Source organism: Choloepus didactylus, chromosome 14, assembly GCF_015220235.1.
Source record: "Choloepus didactylus isolate mChoDid1 chromosome 14, mChoDid1.pri, whole genome shotgun sequence".
NCBI lineage: Eukaryota > Metazoa > Chordata > Mammalia > Pilosa > Megalonychidae > Choloepus > Choloepus didactylus.
The window spans coordinates 41,283,004-41,302,901 of NC_051320.1; the positions used below are offsets into that span (position 1 = coordinate 41,283,004).

Sequence of the window (19,898 nt, forward strand, 5' to 3'; positions counted from 1 at the left end):
ATAGGTCTTGTTGCAAATCTTTGTTAACAAGGGTTCATAATTTCCAGGAGTATTTGGATTTTAATGAGATACTTTTTAAGATAAAAAAACTTCAGAGACCTAGAAGTGAAACTATGTTGGAGGAAAGATGAACTATCAAATGGGACTTATTTTAAGACTAACCTTCTTCCAAGAGAGGTGTGTCTGAGGAAAGTGGTCTAGGAAGCCCACCAAAAGATTAAGTTCAAAAAGGGAAGTATTTAAAGGTAGCCACAGGCCCTGGCAAAAGGAGATTTCAGCCAAGGACAGTCAGGCATTCTATAAAAAAAAATTTGTATTTATTGATGGAGGCAGCTTGGGGGTGAGAGGGTCAGAATAGAGTAGCTCATGAGCCAAGGATATCCAGATTATGACAGGAATAAAAATAGAGGCAGTTGAAAATAGTGGATTGCAAAGTGGACTGTTACTAAATAAAGAATGAACAGGTGCCCATAGCTCTTGGACTAGCTGGCGGGAGAGACCTTGCTGGAAAGGTGAGCCTCCCTCCCTGTGGCTCACAGGAGAAGTGGGGCATCTCACTCTGCCACCGCCACAATAATTGGCCTAATTTCAGTGCCATGGTTGGGAAATTCTGACCCTTTCTTCGTGGCTTTTTGCCCAAGGTCACTTCTCACTTTGTAAGAGCTGCTGCTTAGTGTCTGATGTTGCAGAACCAAGGCTATTACAGAATAACATTTATCATGCAAGATGCACTCTTAAGTCCAGGCCACAGCATTCTTGCTGGACTCCTTAACTGGTGGACGTCATTTTGGAGTCTCTAGGGTCGTTTGGAATCTCAGTGAGTCTCATGCAAGCAGCCACCCATTCTCCAAAAGATACTCACGCAAGTACCTAGGGACTTGCTGAAAGGAGTGTGTAGCAGCATCCTTCAGAATGAGACCCTGCCTACCCCTGTGGGAATCCCTGGCTAGATTCTACTGCTTTATGGATGGTTACATTTTGTAAATGGAAATTTACAGTGCTAAAGAACTAGGAAAGATTCAGACCTAACAGAATAATTTGAAACCTTTTTTATTATTATTTTTAAATCATATTTTTAGTGTGGAATATAACATACATACATAGAAGCAATAACTTTCCAAGTGCAATTTAACAAGTAGCTATAGAGCAAATTTTAAAGAATGCTATGGGTTACAGTTCCACCATTTCAATTCTTTCCTCCTAACTATTCTAATACCTTAGCAACTAAGAAGAATAAAATTATGTAGAGATTCGGTATTCATAATCCTTCATTAAAGTCCATCTTATCTGTTGCTACCCCTTCTTCTAGTTTAATCATTTTCCCAATCTTCAGAGATATCTAGGCAGGGACGACCCTAACTTTTTCATGTTGAAAAGGGGTGTCAACATTATGGGAAAAGAGGACACATCTGTTTATGTTCTTGAAAAGTCTATTGCCTCTGGGTTTTGGGACTTAGTTGGCATAGGAGTTCTCTGGAGGATTTAAGTTTCTTAAGAATAAACTTAGTGAGTGAAACTTTATAGTGTCTCAGATAGGGATCTGGGTATTCTTTAGGATTTTCGGGACTTCTGTTAATTTGGGCTTATCAAACCATGGCCATTTGTCATATCTAGCTGAACCTTGCATAGGAGTAACCTCCATGACAGCCTCTCAACTCTATTTGAGTTCTCTTAGCCACTGAAACCTTATTTTGTTACCTTCCTTTTCCCACCTTTGGTCAAAAGGCATTCTCAACCCCTTGATGCCGGGTTTGGGCTCATTCCCAGAATCCATGTCCCATGTCACCAGGGAGATCATTCACCTGGGAGGTCCTGTCCCACGTCAGGAGGGGAGGGTGATGAATTTATTTGCAGAGTTAGGCTTAGAGAGAGAAAGTCCACATTTGAGCAACAAAAGAGGTTCTCTGGAGGTGACTCATAGGCATAATTATAGGGGGGCTTAGACTCCCCTTTACATAAGTTTCACAAGAGCAAGCCTCAAGATCAAGGGCTTGACTTATTAAGTAGGGGGTTTCCAAGTTCATATAGCATGTGTTATGTCCATGAAAATCCATCCATATCTCACATTATCATCACTTAGTTGTACAATCCTCATCACTCTCCATTTTAAACAATTCTCATGACCCAAAACATCTCACAGCTCTTGTCAGCCCACAATTATTTGTCCCTAGTATTCAGGTAATACTAGTATGGTATTCGTATTAATTACAGTCCCTAGTATGCAACAGGTAGATTTTTTCCCATATACCATTCTGTTGTCAATTCTCTGTACTAGTGTCATACCTTAGAAGTATATCATGCAAGCACTTATCTACATTTGTAGTGCTGATCTGTGGGATATATGCCTTCAAACTACCCCTTCCAATCCTATTCCCCTTCAATACAGCTCTGATATTTATAATCCCATTAACAACACCACCCCATCCTTTCCCATACCTTTGAGTTCACTCTAATTAACATATCTGAAGAAATTAGATTATCATTCCCCCTCCACTAGCTTTTGTCTATCACTAAGTCCCCAATATTCTAAATTATAAGACATTGATTTTACATTGTTCAGGGAGTTCATAGTAGTGGTAACATACCATATCTCTCCTTTTGTGTCTGACTTATTTCACCCAGCATTATACCTTCAAGGTTCATCCATGTTGTCATATGTTTCAGGACCTTGTTCCTTCTTACTGCTGTATAGTATTCCATCATACGTATACACCACATTTTGTTTATCCACTCATCTGTTGAAGGACACTTGGATTATTTCCATCTCTTGGCAATTGTGAACAATGCCGCTATGAACATCAGTGTGCAAATGTCTGTTCATGTCACTGCTTTCAGATCTTCTGGGTATATACTGAGAAGCAGAATTGCTAAATCATAGGGTAATCTGATGTCTGGTTTTCTGAGAAATCGCCAAACTGTCTTCTACAGTGGCTGTACCATTATACATTACCACCAGCAATGAATAAGGGTTCCACCTTCTCCATAACCTCTCCAGTATTTACCGTTTCCTATTTGTTTAATGGCAGCCATTCTTATTGGTGTGAGATCAACTCTTAATGTGTTTTTCATTTGCATTTCCCTAATAGCTACTGAATATAAACAGTTTTTCATGTGTTTTTTAGCCATTTGTATTTTCTCTTTGGAAAAATGCCTTTCCATATCTTTTGCCCATTTTATAATTGGGCTATTTGTACTATTGTTGTTGAGTTGTAGGATTTCTTTATATGTGCAGGATATCAGTCTCTTACCAGATATATGGTTTCCAAATATTTTCTCCCTTTGAACTGGCTGCCTCTTAACCTTTTTGACAAAGTCTTTTGAGGCACAGAAACTTCTGATTTTGAGGAGTTCCCACATATCTATTTTTTCTTTTATTGCTTGTGCTTTAGCTGTAAGGTCTAAGAAGCTACCTCCTATTACCAGGTCTTGAAGCTGTTTCCCTGCATTATCTTCTAAGAGTTTTATTGTGCTGTCTCCTGTATTGAGGTCTTTGATCCACTTTGAGTTAAGAGTTAATTTTTTACAGGGCATGAGGTAGGAGTCCTCTTTCATTCTTTTGATTATGGATATCCAGTTCTCCCAGCCCCATTTGTTGAAGAGAGTGTTCTGTCCCAGTTCTTTTTTTTTTAAGCATTTTGTTATTCCTGTTTGATAATACTTTGTCATCCTTAGCCTCTTCACTCCTTGGCTCTATATCACATGAAGGTGAGAGACAGTGAGTCATTTGTCAGCAAGTGTGAAAAGTTGAACTATGGTCCAGAGCTCTGATTTTCACACTGCCTTTTAAAAATATTGGTTAGTTTTTCTCTTTTGGAGATTTCATATGGGAAATTTTTGTAAAGCAAATATCAATATATAGAAACTATTTAGTAGAAGAATAGTCAAATATATAGATAGATAGATGATAGATAGATAGACTCTATTACCCCTTTTTGGTTTTAGTGACTTTTGTTAAGAAGTATTGACTGATCCAGAAGAATTTGTATGGGGGTCACATTTTGGCATTTGAAGGGTCCCAGTATTTCTTATTGGTTCCTAGCAGCTCACTCACTTAAATCCTTACTGTCTCTCACTTCACAGTAGCATCTTCACTCCATCTCTCAATGAACCTAAGGGGAAAACGTGTGATTCAAATAAAATTGGCCCACCTTAGTTTGATATGACATTCAAAATAAAAGAAGTCCAAATCCATTTCCAATAACATTGAAAAGTATTCTATGCCTATTAAGGGTTGATTTGTGCCCCCCGACAAGATATGGCTAAATCCTAACTCCTAGTCTCATGAATGTGACCCTATTTGGAAACAGAATTTCTGAAGATTGTTTAAGATGAGGCCAAATGCATTAGGATGGGCCCTAAACCAATATTACTGATGTCCTTACAAGAAGGGGAGAACTGGACACTGAGAGAGAGAGAGACACCAGGGCAAAGACCATGTGAAGATGGGGGCAGAAGCATCTACAAGCCAAGGAACATCAAGGATTGCCAGCAAACACCAGAAACCAACAGAGGCCAGGAAACTTACTGGTTTCAGGTGCAGCATGGTGGCCCTGCTGACAACTTCACTTCAGATTTCTAGCCTCCAGAACTGCGAGACAATAGATTTCTCTTGTTTTAAGCAACCTAGTTTGTGGCATTTTGCTATGGTAGCCCTGGGAAACCAAGGCAAGGCCTCTATTGAATAACTCTCGAAGACATCCAAGTGGGGATTACACTGTGGAGTTCACACAGTACATAGTAAATTAAACATCTTAAAACACCTTCTAGACAGCCCTTCCTCTCCTCAAAGTTCTCTGTAGTTATATATTTTCTGCACCCCCATCCCCACTGTCTGTCTTTTTTAGATTACTTTTCTTTATATGAGGAAAAAAAAAACAATCCATTTCCTCTTTAAAAAGGTATAATTTAATATGTTCATTTTTAACAAATGAGATTGAGCTTTTCTCTCTCATTAGGAACAAAAGTTAAAATCATAGAAAATACAAATTTGTCTTTGAAGTATTAAAGAAATGTTTCAACAGTTTAAAAATTCATGCCTAAGAGGTTAGTTTCCCTTTAGACCTGAGAGCTAGTATCGCCTTGGCAAGAAGAAGGGAAGGAAGGAGAGGAAGGAAGCCAAGGGTAGTCCTGGGACTCCAGAGGAAGTGCATGACCTTCGTGGAGCAGCGGAAACCTCATGGGATCCAGCGTCTGAAGACCTGGCTTCAGGCCCTGGAGCCTGTTTCCTGCCCAGACCTTAGACAGCTCACTGGTGACATTGTGCCTCAGTTTTCCCATCAGCAAGTGTGGAGTAACAGCATACCTGTCCTCATCAAACCTTGGCTGCTGCCCCTACAAGCAAATCAAGAGGATTTGGTATTGATGCTTTGTTTGCCACTGAGTGTGGGACCTAAGGCACTGCTCTCCCCTGAGCCTCAGTCTCTCCATCTATTAAATGGGGTTGTTGTGGGGCACACAGGAGTTAACAGATATGAAGACACTTTGATGATTATGAGGACAATGCAAATATGAGACTAGCATAATTTCAAGATCCAAGAGAAAGAGTTGTGTTTCTCCCTTCTTCAGGTGAACTTCTTGGGAAGATTTTTGGTGTGGGGAACTACCACCATTCTATTTTGAGATGCCAATTTGCTTTCAAGATATTGTTATGTTACTTACTTATTGTAATTGCTTTAAGTTGTTTTGTGAACAGTCAGACCAATGGTTTCTTCTGTATTTGTCAACTCCCAATTTGAAGAAACATTGAAATTCTAAATTCTGTATGTTCAGAATTTGCCTTGGTTAAGGTTTCAGGCAGGAACAGTAATGTCCTTGAGGCCTTAATCATCAATATCCTTTGAGATTTGCTTATTGCTTGCCTGCCAGTTCCTGAAGAAGTAAACATTACAAGTGATTCATCTTAGTTGATAACTAGTTTCCAAAAAGGAAAAGATATTTACGTTATATAAGATCTGCTATAAAGTAGTACTTTATTTTTAATTTTAATTGTTCAAACCATCTTGTCATAAGCAACTGTATTAGTCAGGGTTCTCTAGGGAAACAGAATCAACAAGAGTTATCTATAAATATAAGATTTATAAAGTGTCTCTCACAACTATGGGTATGCATGAGTCCAAATTCTGTAGGGCAGGCAGCAAACTGGCAACCCCGATGAACATGTTCGATGAAGTCCTCTGGAAACAAACTGGCAACTTCGATGAACTCCTCAGGAAACCCTTTGCTGGTTAGCCAATGAAAAAGAAGGTCCTCTGTCTGTCTTGCTTAAACGTCTTCAACTGATTGGATTAAATCCAGCTGACTGCATTCGCTCATTGTGGAAGACATGCCCTTCGTTGATGTAATCAGTCACAGCTGCAGCCAACAGGCTGATGATTTAATAAACCAGCCTTCTGGTTTATTGACCAGCCACAAATGTCCTTGTAGTAACTGTTAGGCCAGTGCTTGCTTGACCAGACACCTGGGTACCATCACCTGGCCAAGCTGACACATGAACCTAACCATTACACCAACTAAACCCACTTTTGTAGATCAAAAATAAAGAAATAAAAACTATAATTTTCAGTAGTCTCAGCAAAAATTGTATAAAGTGATGAAGTATGCAGGTTAATTTCTTAGGAAATGCTTACTGTATTTTTTAGGGTGGTGTGATGGTTTGAAGCTGTATGTATCCCAGAAAAGATCATGTTCTTAAAGGTAATCCGTTCCCGTGGGTGTGGACACATTGTGAATAGGATCTTGAGTTGAGATGTGACTGCCTCATTCAGAGTGGATCTTAATCCTCATACTGGAATCCTTTATAAGAGGATAAAAGACAGAAAGAAGACACAGAAAAAAGCCCCAGAAAAGGTGAGAGACAGGACACACAGAAACATAAAGAAAGTCACAGATGGAGCAACCAGAAGCTGAAAGCAACAAAAGCTGGGAGAGAAGGACCAGCAGACACCACCATGTGCCTTCCCATGTGACAGAGGAATCCCAGATCACCAGCAGCCTTTCTTCATGTTGATGCCCTGATTTGGATATTTTCATGGCCTAACAACTGTAGTAAGCTTGTAAGTTAATAAGTCCCCATTGTAAAAGTCAACCCATTTCTGGTATATTGCATTTCATAAGCTTTTGCAAACTAAAACAGGTGGCAAAAGGAGAATACATTTCATATATATATATATATATATATATATATATATATATATATATATATATATTTTTTTTTTTGCCAGTTAATTATTTTATTTTATTTTATTTTAAATTCAGTTTTATTGAAATATATTCACATACCATACAATCATTCATGGTATACAATCAAGTATTTACAGTATATTTCATATATATTTTATATATATGTATATATACATATGTAATTCATTTCCCTAGGCCTCACCTCCTGTGGTACAAATGGAGTCACCTTACTAGAAATAATTCAAATTCTTCTAGCATTTTAAAGCTTGCCCTGATCAGAGGAAACTCAGTTCCCTTATTAGGTATTTTGGGAGACCTGGCCCAGTAGGAGTTGAACATAAAGAGAAATCCAGATAGCCATCATATTGAGCTGAAAATCAACCCTTCTTTCTGAAGACTAAGGTCCTTATTGAGTCAAGTTCCTTGGTCTGAATCCTTCTTTTAAGATGGACTCTCTCTGGGAAGGCTCTTCAGTCTTCTTACAAATAGACTGTTAGTCAACCTAGACAATAAGTTCCCCAGACATGTCCACATACCCCTGAATCCTGGCAAGAGATCAAATGAGGACTCCTGTCACATATAAAATACCTTATATACAGAACTCTTTACAAAGAGCTTTCCCATACATTATCTCATTCAAATCTCAAAAGAGCAATCTTTTCTATTTGTTCTAATTTTGGAGATAAGAAAACTAAACTGCAACAAGGTTGAGTAATTTGCCCAAGGTTACACCTCCAGTAAGTGGCAGTCCTGAGACTGTCAAACATTTTGGAATCAGGTTCAGGAAGTTGAGAGTTCCTTCCTATTTTAGTATATGGGGTTAAACCCTGTTATCTAACTATATCAGCTGCCTTTACAATGGCTGAAGAACTACCAGTGAGAAGAACCAGAACCTTGTCTATGATTGGGATTCTAATACATATATTTGTGTCTTGTTTACTAGGTGAGGAGAAAATGACAGAAGGCAAGTTATAAGAAGGAATAGCAGGATCCCCTGAGGAAATTCATCCAGTGAGGAAAACTGGAGGGAAGAAATAGATATAGATAGAGTGTGGGGCTGTCACTGGAATGTGCTCTCAAACCATTCAGACTGGAATTCCCCTTATGCCATGGGGAGGAAGGTCTGAGTTTAAATTTAGTGAGCTGTCACATTTTGGGGTCTCAAACAACTCTGCAGCCTGACTGTTCCAAGAGCTAATTCAGAGTAAGAAGAAGAGGTTCCCTCCACATCCCCGAAGGAGTAGGTTTATAAGTGGACCATCGAGTGGCAACCAGAGGTAAGTAGCAGCAGAGATAGGGCCTGGGGCCTCAGAAGGAAGACGGAGGAAGAGGGACCCCAAGAATTTGGCTGAGTGGTGAGTGTTACTGAGCTGCAGGTGAGTCTAAATAACAAAATGACCTCATTTGAATTCACAGGCGTGTGAGGTCAGGAGACTTTTGGGTGACACTTGACAAACCAACATAAATAACCGGAAAAAACACAGATCAAACAAACATCTAGAGACATTGTAGTACTTCTGGCTTTAAGCATAGTAGTTTATTGTTCTTGTCTGGTTAAGGACCTTCAGGGTCAAGTTAGAGTATACTCTGCTGTCCTGCCTGCTGACTCCACCAGAGAGCTTTTTTAAATAACAATTTTGTTTATCCCAACTCTGAAAATCACTAACAGACTCTAAAACTGCATTATAAAGCTCCTCTTTAATTCTTCCATTGTCCTAGCCTTGTCTGGAGACCTGGTATAATAAAAAATGATGTTTGCTCTACAAATCATGTTAAAAGTTCAGAAATACATGTTAATGCATTTTTATTTTCAGAAAGAGCAATGCATATGAAACCAAAATGTCCTAACCAACCAGTGACAATGAAATTTCTCTAAGACCCAAATTATTGTGGCATTATATTACATTGTGTCATGTCACATCACATCACATCATGTTATGCCATGCCAGTCATATTATATCTCATTTGTGAGGGTTGAATTTGCCTATCAAAGGTTTAGGGGTTGATGACCTTAACACTTTTCTCTCCTTCATTATTCCATAGCTTAGTTCCAAATGTACTTGTATGCGAGGAGCTTGCCGTCTTGCCTGCTGACTCCACCAAAGATCTTTTCTAAGTTCCACTCCAAGTTCTAGGCTCAGCAAGTCTTTGAGGAAAAGGCAAGTCTTTGAAGAAAAGAAAAGTCTTTGAGGGAAAAAGAAAAGAAAGAATCTCTTCTCCTTCTTGTCTGACACTACAAAAAGATAGCGAACACTGAGTGTAGTGGCTTCTATGAGGATTTTTTTCATTGAGGTACGTGCTAGGAAATATTTCTTATTTTCTTTATTATCTAAAGGAGAGGTAAAAGTTAGACTCTAAGTATAGTCTACTCCGAGGATCTGTCTATCCTTGCAAAACCTAATTACTGGGCCTCTAACATAATTCCATTTCCCCTTCAGGAAAGGGAAAATTCAAGATCAGAATTAAATAAATCCTCTCTCTGCCCCATTTAATTCCAGAAGTAGAGAATGAATGTCCTGGAAAAAATACATCATATATGTAAATAGCTTCCTTTTAATTCAGGAAGAAAAAAATTTTAACCTTTCAAATGCTTTAAATTAAGAAAAATCCTTTATGAAAAATAATCCTTATTATTTGCCTATTAATATTTTAGAATATTTTACTAGTAATAGTAATACCTAAAGTGAGGTGGGGGAGGGAGACCACAGACTTAAACTTTAGAATATGAATTTTGCCATTTATGAGAACAATGTTACAGGAAGGAAGGAGGAGACTGCTTGCCATTCAGGAGTTGGGAAGCACCCCCTGTACCCCATTCCTTAACCCTTCATAATTACAGGCTTTCTTTACACCCAAGTATTCCCACATCCCACCACCCCCAACCATAAAGACACACATGCACAAATCTGTTGTGGGAATTACTTTATGGAAATGACTTTATGATCTACAGGGGAGGGGGGGTCTTATGTTGACAAGTAAATACACTTTTAAAGAGTTCTTAGAAATATCCATTGAAAATAAGTGAACCACAGTGTTTATTCAAAAGAATAGAGGAGTATAACACTGAAGTTCTGAAATAAGGTCCTGAAGGTTTTCAAAGGAATAAAATATTCAGATGTTTTTTGTTCACTGAGTGTGTAACATTAGGATATATTACATAAAGTTCTGCTGGCTCTGGAGGGACTGTGTCTCTTCACCAACCACTTACTTAGCCTCTGCTGTGTGTCAAACATATAGAACAATTATCAACTCAAATAATACAATCACTCTATGAGGTAGTACTATTATCATCCCCATTTTTTCCCCTAAAGGGTTAAAATTTGTTTATTCAACAATAGAACTTGTCTCTGAAATCAGGTGACTGGCACTTTATAAGTAGTAGTCCCCTACCACTAATCATTTTTACCATGCACAAAATCTAAAATCTTTGGATGGCATTTCTCATTTCTCTGAAAATCTTTTAAACTGCTTTCAGTTGCAATAAGGCAAGGTTTTTATCTGCTCATATTCACTCCATTGGAGGCACAAACATCCCTTAATTCTCTTGTTTAAATTTGCAAACACGTCATCTACAACTAAAGAACTTAATGTTAAAAAATACAAAAAAGTATTATCTCTGTATGCTCTAATAACCTAAGTTTTAAGTTCTTTTCCATTAAAAATTATTTCTATTATCTCTCCACAGAGTTATAAAAAAGTCCAAAGTGTAGATTATTACACATGTTGATTTACAAATGAGAATAAAATGTTAAATTCTACAGGTTAGAATTTCTGAATAACATTGATAGGCATTTACTGGAAAGAACTAGAACATCAAACCTTAAATATTTTTGATTTCAACCCCAATTAAATTTTTGAAAAGCTATAAATTTGTTGACTGGCACAGTCCACTCAATAGCTTGACATTGCTATAAAGATGAGATTAATCTGGTGGATGGATATTTGCATGCCAGGCATGCCTGACCCTTCCATGAGTGAAGTGTTTGTCTCTTAATTTTTGCTGTATGTTTTAAATAAAATTAAATATACACAAGGTAAAAATTGTAGGCAGTACAGAAAGTTCTAAAACAACAAGCAATCATCCTTTTCTCCATTAACCAGCATATCTGATGTCTTCAAAATCATTAAAACAGTCATATTAATAATTTGCAAACTGAAGTCAACCTTGGAATCTTTATCTGAAAATAATTCTGAGGTCTCTGGAATTGTGTTGATTGTTTCATATATTACCTCTGTTGCAGAGAAAAGCCATGCAATCTTCAGTCTTCTTTAAAAAAAAAAAAAAAAAGAGCAAAGCCTCATGGCAACATGCACGTGCCGCCAAGAACAGCTAATCCAGGCAGCGCGGCTCAGACCCCACGGACCTGGTCACGGGTGTAGGGAGGGTCTCTGGTATCATCCCTGAAATTTTACTAACATATTTACTAATAAGGCATTTTCACAAGGTAAGAAACATTTCTCTTAATCAAAATGAGATCATCTGGTCCTTATAATATGGAGAAGCTTAACTCTGTCAGAGACTCAGGTCGTCTGGTCTCCACTTAATAGAAAAATATCTTTATTTAATATTGTACAAAAAGGCCTTAGCCATCGTGTCCCAAGCATAAAGTTAAAAACAGGTTTAGCCTTTTCTAAAGAACAAAGGGAAAGCAAGATAAGGGTCTAAGGATGGAGAAGGAAAATTCCTTCAGAGAAACTCCAACTCCAGAGATGAGAAGCTGGGTGTTATTCCCCCACCCCCAAACAAAACAAAACAAAACAAACAAAAAACAAGAAACAAACAAACAAAAAAACCACTTGCTGGCTGGGTGAGCAGAAAAGACTTACAGAGACCCTGGCTGCGGAAGCTCAATCTCGTCCATGCCTCAGATCCTCCTGGCCAGCTGCACATCCTCCGGGAAAAGAGGGACGCGGCCAGCATGTAAAGAGGGGAGGTAGGCGTCCTCAAAGCGCTGAACTAGAAAAGTTTCTGCTGCCTGCTGTAGGGCCAACAGGGCCTGAGTTGCCAACTGAAGTCAACACCGCGAGGGAATTTAGTACATATTTCTCTTACCAGGAGACTGAAGGGCCGCTTCCTCATCAATAGATCTGCGCTCTTCCGAAGCTTTTAGGTCTCCTTCAGAATCCCATGTCTCCGCCGACCAAACGGACCTAAGGGCCCGAGGGGGCGCCTCGCGGGGTTTCGGGGTTTCGGGCTTGCGGCTGCGCGGGCGCCGGCCCCACGGCGAGGCGGGAGTCCCGGCGCCCAGGCCTCTCTCGCACTTTAGGGGCAGAAGGGGCGTCTGGGGGAGACCCAGAGAGCGCCCCGGCTTCGTGCTCGGGAGGACCGCCCGCGCTTCATCCCCGTTTTAATAATGGGAAAACTGAATAATAGATTAAGCAACGTGTTTGAGGACACAAAGCTTGTAAGATAGAAGAAATAAAATCAGACTGGACTTCCAAGCCACTACAGTACACCACCTTGAGTGCATAGTATACACAGAAACTTAAAAAAAGCTCCGTATTTCATTATATTGTTAATACTGACTTCATTTCATACACAGTTTCAGTGGCAACTGGATTGAAATTACATCTATTAGTAGAAAAACTGTCTCAGAACTGGAAAATTTTAATAAATCATGCAATGTATTTTACTAACGAGGGTAATAACAATTATTTGATTACAAATAAATCATGGAAATTTGTAGTGTATCAAACGTACTCTTACTTTAAATCAAAAGTTAAACATTAATTTCTTTAAAATATTTGAAATTGATCTATCTTTCAATTTATATATTTTACTCAAAATTTCAAACAAAAGTTATGAAGAAAATTCTAAGGATTTGGAAGCTAATGAATGCTAAATATGAGTAAAATAATTCAAATTGTTGTAATAATAACGTTGAGTACTTGGCTTTAGTAGGTGAAATGAGACCAATCTCAGGGTTTTAGGCATTCACTGGACTAAGAGACCAGTATTTTCGTGGTTCAAGTAAATGATTTCATGAGAAAAACAAGCCCATGATTCAGCATTTCTTTTTCTTAAATTCTCATGCTCCATTTATATACCTGAATTTATTATGTCTAATTGTTTTTCAAAAATAAATTTATGTCTTAAAATGCAAATAGATATGGCTTCAGAATTAGGAGTCAGTAGAGGGATTTTTAGAAGTAAGAGTCCAGTCAAAGAAAAAATACAAGTATTTCATATTCCCTTATAAAGAGAGATTTTGAGGAGCTATAGTTCGGAACATGTTCCTCCTTGTAAAGAAACAGTGCGTAAAACACAGTTCCATGAATCAGAAAATTAATGGTTACACTTATAGCATGCCAAATCTTTGGAGAAAAGCAGGGTTTCCTTTTTTAAATTAACAGTTAATAACAAGAATGACTAACTGATGTATCAAACAATTATTTGGGGAGGGAAAAAGATAGTATGGAAAAGAGAAAAAAAATCAATAGCAGTTATCAGTAAATATTCCTGGGTAAATTAACAGAAGAGATTAGAAAAGAAGAAACATTTGAATGAAAGAGATGAGTCCAAGAGTCAGGGGGTCAGTGGTGCAGAACAGGAGTAACAAAATATTCAGAATATTCTCTCTTTGCTGATGGGAAGAGGACATGAAAACCTTAAAAACTACAAATTCCTTATAGTTTTGGAAGTGTATGTTTTATTAGACACTGAAATTTAAGTCTCTTTCTTAAAATGAACATAAGATGTTAAATTAAAATAAAACTTTAATTATAAAAGAATTCACATTCCTAGAGCTCATCTATTTATTTTAAAACCCTAAAAGGAAACACTTTAATTTGGAATTGTAATGATATAGGAGTCCAAGATAGTGTGTGACTGATGACTTGAGTTTAATCAGGAGACCTGCATTCATTTTTGTAACCACCACAGCTTGGACACAACACAACCTCAGATTCGTCAGCTAAAAGTCAATTAGTCAAAAGTATTTATATAAGTCCCACTCTGGCTCAACAATGAAGTAGACATTAATGGGAATATCAAAGAAATGAGTAAAACTAGTTTTTGCCTCAAGGAACTTGCAAGTATGGTGGAATTTTCTGTGGATCCTTGCTATGTCTTATTTCCTTTAAGGTACTTTGAAAAAGGCAGAAAGAAATCCACGTATTGTGAATGTTAAAGGAGACAATTTAAAGTGGTTTCAGTAAAGTCTTCTCACTTATACTTTTGAGCAGAAAATATCTACTATTAAGTCTTTGTCTCATTACATATTTTCCACACCCAACTTTGATCCTCTGTAATTCAGCACCTAAAGCTGGCTTCCCACACAATTTAGGGAAACTGCAGTGTGAGAGGTAATAATTAACTGGTAGTTGGATCACTCACAAGCTACCACATCATGGTCTGGTGAGCTCAGGTTACTCAACAGCCTTGCTTCGAGTGGTCCATCCACGGGCAGGGATAGTAGAATTGTCCTGACTCTCAATCCACTTTCCTGGGATTTCGAGGCCTTGTCACCTTTCTTTTTTTTTCCTGGATTCCTTTTTTCAGACTTTCCTTCACCTTCATCCCTCTGTTCTTGAGTTTTTATTCTCAACATACTCTAGCATTCATGCCTTAATTGCTCCTGAATCAGGGACAGGATCCTTGCTATGTTCACATCTGGAGAGAGGTATATTTCCTTTATTTCCTTAAGATGGTCTATTTTACATTTTTTTAAAAACCCATAAAAAGTTACATACCTACGATCTTATATTTCTTTTGACTCTTAACACCTACCCATTAAAAATGAAGACACCAAATGTTAGGGAAGAGAATTCCAATGTTCAGGCTCCCACATTATTTTGCTTCTCCCAGAGATAATTACAAAGGTCTTTAGAATGCAAGATACATGAAATGCCTCTAGGTTTAGAATTAATCCCTGTGGTTGTAAGAAAGCTGGCAGTCCATGAGGACAAAAAGGACAAGACCCTGCATTCCAGTTTTGAATTTTGCTTTTATGTCCCTGACGTACAGGGAGGTGTTGAGGTCCATCAGATTCCCAGCTCCATACCATCCGCCTCTTCCCAAGTGGGGGCCATCCAGCCCCTCTACTGGATTAATACTTCTACACACCGAGACCAATTACTCTTCTCAGTCACAAGCTTGAGTCAAAACTGATGTCAAAACTGATGTTTTGATCAAGTCAAAACTGATGTTAAGTGAAATTACTAGGAAAGTGACTTTTGCTTTGTTTCTCCCAACTGCCTTATTCCTCCATGTCTGGGGACATTGGGTGGATTACCAAAACACAGATTAATTTTCTCTGTGATCAAAGATTTGTCTCTCTATAAAGTTTAAAGTTTGAAACAATCCTCTCATTTATTAGAGTCCTGTTCCTGAGTGCTAAAATCGTATTCCTTGATTTTGTGCTCTGCCTACCCGCTAAGACAATCACTATTGTTTGGACTTTCTGATGCTACATTATCCAAGTGGGTTCCGTTTTCCTTCTGTCGGATCCCCCAAGCAACACATACACGTCCAGACTTCTGTCCTGGAGCTCTCTAAAGCTCTGGTCTGACTCTACCTGCTTTGTCCATTTTTGGCCAACTAAGGGCAAGCAGCCAGGCATCATACCTACTACTACCCTCCTACTGAATTTTTGGAAACCACATATAACAGAAATCAGGGCAAATACAGTCACCAATTTTATAAGAGGCTAAGGATCACGATGGCATACATTACTACCATGCTGAATGAAATAATTTTTCTTTCTGTATCCAGGGGAGTTGGACCTTATTTCCAATTGAATATCTTTAATGTTCTTCGGCACGCATTTACTTGTTTTGTTGCATTTCTCTGGTTTAATGAGAATAAAATTTCTCTTTTTCCAATGAGCCTTTATCCCAGCTAAGTCAGAATGTTCAAAAATGGCATCACGCCGGTTAATTGGATTTCATACTGAAATGAAGGCTAAAAAAAGTCCACCCATTTAGTTGTGCCCTTGTTGAAATATTTCAAAGATATAACATATTTTCTTGCCTTGGTAAACAAAATATAATAAATGGATTGACTATTATTTTGGGGATTTGGGTTCTTGCTATGCTTCGAGGCACTAGATCATTAAGGCCAAATTTATTCCTTCTTTCAATGTTTACTAAGTACTAGGCCTTTAATGATGGACAGGGTATAGGCTCTGCCTTAGGAAACCTTAAAGTCCAAGAGGGGAATATAATTAACATATAAATAATGCTAACATTGGGCTGAATGCAATAAGTGTCTAAATAGAGGAACACATTATTTTCGTAGGTACTATGAATTGCAGAGGTTATAGGATATCGGGATAAACAGATGATGAAGCAGGCCCATCCATTCATTCAACAAATAATTACAGAACACTTACTGTATGTCAAGATTTTCTAGGCCCTGGGGATACATCTGTGAACAAAACGTTGTTCCAAGGTGTTTTGGTTTACTAAAGCTGCTGGAATGCAATATACCAGAAGTGGGTTGGCTTTTATAATGAGGATTTATTAACTTACAATTGACAGATCTTACACCATGAAAATGTCCAACTCAAGGGATCAACTGGACAATAACTGGACTTTGAAGACAGGTTGCTGGCATCCGGGACACCTCTGTCACATGGGAAGGCACATGGCCAGCATCTGCTGGCCCTTTGCTCCAGGGTTTCATTGCTTTCAGCATCTGGTTCCAGTGTTCCTCCTCTCCGAGGTTCTGTGAGTCCTCTCTTAGCTTCTCTGGGGCTTTTCTCTTTGAGCTTCTCTTAATTTCATCTCTTAGCTTCTGTATGTGTTTTATCCTCTTATTAAAGAGTACGAGGATTAAGACCCTCTCTGTGGCACTCTTTTCTGGGGCACATAGTTTTGAACTATCACACAAGGGAAAGACAATAAATATACCAAATGTGCAGTGTGTTAGATGGTGAGAAACATGGAGAAAATGAAAATTGTGTAAGGGGACTAGAACTGCAGGGTGAGGGTGGGGTCTGTTCTTTGACACTGAATGTTTGGGGAAGGCTTCAGGAAAGGTGACATTTGAGCAGAGACCTGAAGTAAGCAGTGAATGGGCATGTAAATAAGGGAGAGAAGAAGGATCCAGGAAGAGGAAGAGTATGGAAATCCTGTGACATGAGCACTTCGGTGTTTGAAGAAGAGCAAGAATGCCCATGGTGTTGGGCAGGGCAAGTGGGGAGAAGAGTGAGCAATAGGAGGTCAGAGGCTGTTGCCCCCAGAGGCAGATCCAGTAGGGCCTTGAATGCTGTGTGCTCTGCAAGTTGCTTTTTGGTTTTTGCTTTCTGAAATCTCCCATTTTGTTGTCTTGTTATTTGTCTCTCTCCTATACGGGGAAACCAGAAAATAAAACAAAACAAAACTAATCAAGGATTCTGGCTAGCTGGATTCCATCTATTGAGGTGGGACTGTAATATATTGTTTCATATTTAATTCATGTCATTTCATGTGGGTATTTTTCTCTCCCAAATTGGATAATAATTCTAAATCACAAATAGTCTTTATTTCTTTCCTATTCCCCCGACCCCTTCACCCTCACCCCCAAGCTCTGGGATCATAGATGAGCTCACAGTCAAGTGCTAAAAGAATGAGTCAAATTTTACTGGTGCATTTTGTCCTAGATGATAACTACTGAGAAGTTTTTACACTCCCTGTGAATCTGACCACTCTTTCCTTGGACTAGCTCTTTCATGCTATTATAAACTGGCCTGGAATTAGTCCAAGGGAGATATGGAAATCTGGAGATGAGGAAAAGTAGATATTTGACATTTTTTTTTTTTACATATACTATTTTATCTTTACCATAACACGAGTTACTACTATTATTCAGTCTACAGACAAGTAAACAGAAGTATAGAGAAGTACAGACGAAGGATTTCAATCTAATGGCAACTGCCTTGGCTTGCCAGGTTGCTGTGACAAATACAACACAAAGGGTTGGTTTAACAACAGGAATTTTTTGATTTACAGTTTGGAAAACTGGAAGTCCAAATTCGAGGCATGAGGAAGGCCAGGCTCTTTCCTCAAAGTCTATAGTGTTTACGAGCTGGTTTGCCACAACCCTTGAGGTTCCTTGGCGTGTTTCTCTGACTCAAGTGGCGGCAATCTCTTCCTTTTTGTGTCTCCTCGTCTCCTCGTCTCCGCTCTTCCGGTTCCCTCCGGCTTCCGGCTTCTGGCCCCTCCCTGTAGCTTTCGCTGACCCTGGCTTCCGGTTTCTTCTCTTTATAAGGCCTCCCATAATGTGGATTGAGAGCGTGATACAGTTGACCATACCTTAGTTAATGGTATCGTCAGAAAGTCCTAGTTCTAAATAAATTCACACCCCCAGGAGCTTAGATTAAGATTAAGAATTTGTCTTTCCTGGGAGTTCATAGTCCATTTACCGTAGCCGGACTTTAAACAACTGTGCTATAAGATTGCAAGGACAACAGAAACAGCCTCTATCTGCCAGAATCACTAGGTTTCCATGAACTATAAAGACTCTCCTTTCCACAGCAGGGCTCTGCTTCCACCAGCAATGCTGCGGTTTGACTTCCCCTCGGTCTTGCCCTCTAGATGTGATCTCACTCGAAACTGCCTGAGGCTGGGAGCTCATATATCACTCCATCACGAGGCACGTGGTAGGTACGAAATTAATATCTCTTAAATGTATGGATAGTGTATGATTGCATATTCCATCTTTGTCACTGAGGGAATTGTTGGTACTATTCGGAACAGCTGGTGGGATGGAAAGAGTGTGGGAGTTGGTAATGTGTTCATTATGCAAATGCTAGGAGCAGGCTTGCCTCCAGCACAGGGAAATTTTCTTATCTGTGCTTGTTTACAAAGACTTCCTTGCATGGTTTTAACTCTAGGCTCTGCTTAGAAGGATACATGATGGTAATTTGTCATCTCATGTTTTTACTTTATTTTTATTATCAAAGAAAGTAATGGCTGCAATTTCAGATATTTTGAATGAGATGCAGAGAAAATGTTTTCTCATCTAAATGGTACTTCTGTATACTACAGGTGAGGGTGTAAATTATAATATGTTTTATGAAGGGAAATTTGTCAGTAGATATCAAAATCACAAATACACAAACCCTTTGATCCAGTACTTCCAGTCCAAGTAATTTATTTTATAGAGATACTTAACATGTGTGAAATAATATTTTTAAGAACAAAATATTAGAAGCAATTTAACTGCATATCAGTAAGAGACTAGTTAAATGAATTACGGTATATACTCCCTTACAGGGAATTATTATGCAGCTATTACAAAATAAGCAAACAAAGGAGCCTCTTCATATATAGATTTGGAATGTTAGCCAAAATATATTGTTAAATAAAGGAAATCAAGGAGAAGAGTAGTTTTTCTGCACTGAATTGCTGTTAATAAAAATAGGTTATTTGTTTGGATAAGCATAAAATATGGGGAATGGTTTCAAAATATAGACAAACTATTTGACAGGCCTCCATTGAAAAAGTGAAGCCTAATTTCCCTACCCTTGAGTGTGGAAATACATGTAGTCATTTGCTGGTATAAACATAAAATATCTCTAGACTGATAATTGAGAAACTGCGAACATTGATGGAGTACCTGTAGGGAGGAGAACTTGGTCACTGGGGGTGAGGTAGAAGGATGTATTTTTACAATCTTACCTTCTGTGTCTCTTTGATTTGAATCATCAGAGTGATTATCTATTTAAAAATAAATGAATACAAAGCTAGGAACTCTGTATTTAGTAAATAAAATAAAATTTTATGTTACATTTTAA

The 19,898-nt window shown here is 38.4% G+C and overlaps 1 protein-coding gene across 1 annotated transcript in view; it reads right to left on the bottom strand.

The window, feature by feature from the left end:
• LOC119508831 overlaps nucleotides 1–14,729 on the bottom strand; it is a 64,493-nt gene extending 49,764 nt beyond the window's left edge. Inside the window, exons 1-2 of the mRNA XM_037802594.1 lie at nucleotides 14,523–14,729; nucleotides 12,233–12,461 (exon numbers count right to left, since the gene is read on the bottom strand). Coding sequence (XP_037658522.1) covers nucleotides 12,233–12,461; nucleotides 14,523–14,729 — 436 coding nt within the window. The remainder of the gene's footprint in view (nucleotides 1–12,232; nucleotides 12,462–14,522) is intronic.
• Between the last annotated feature and the right edge of the window lie 5,169 nt (nucleotides 14,730–19,898).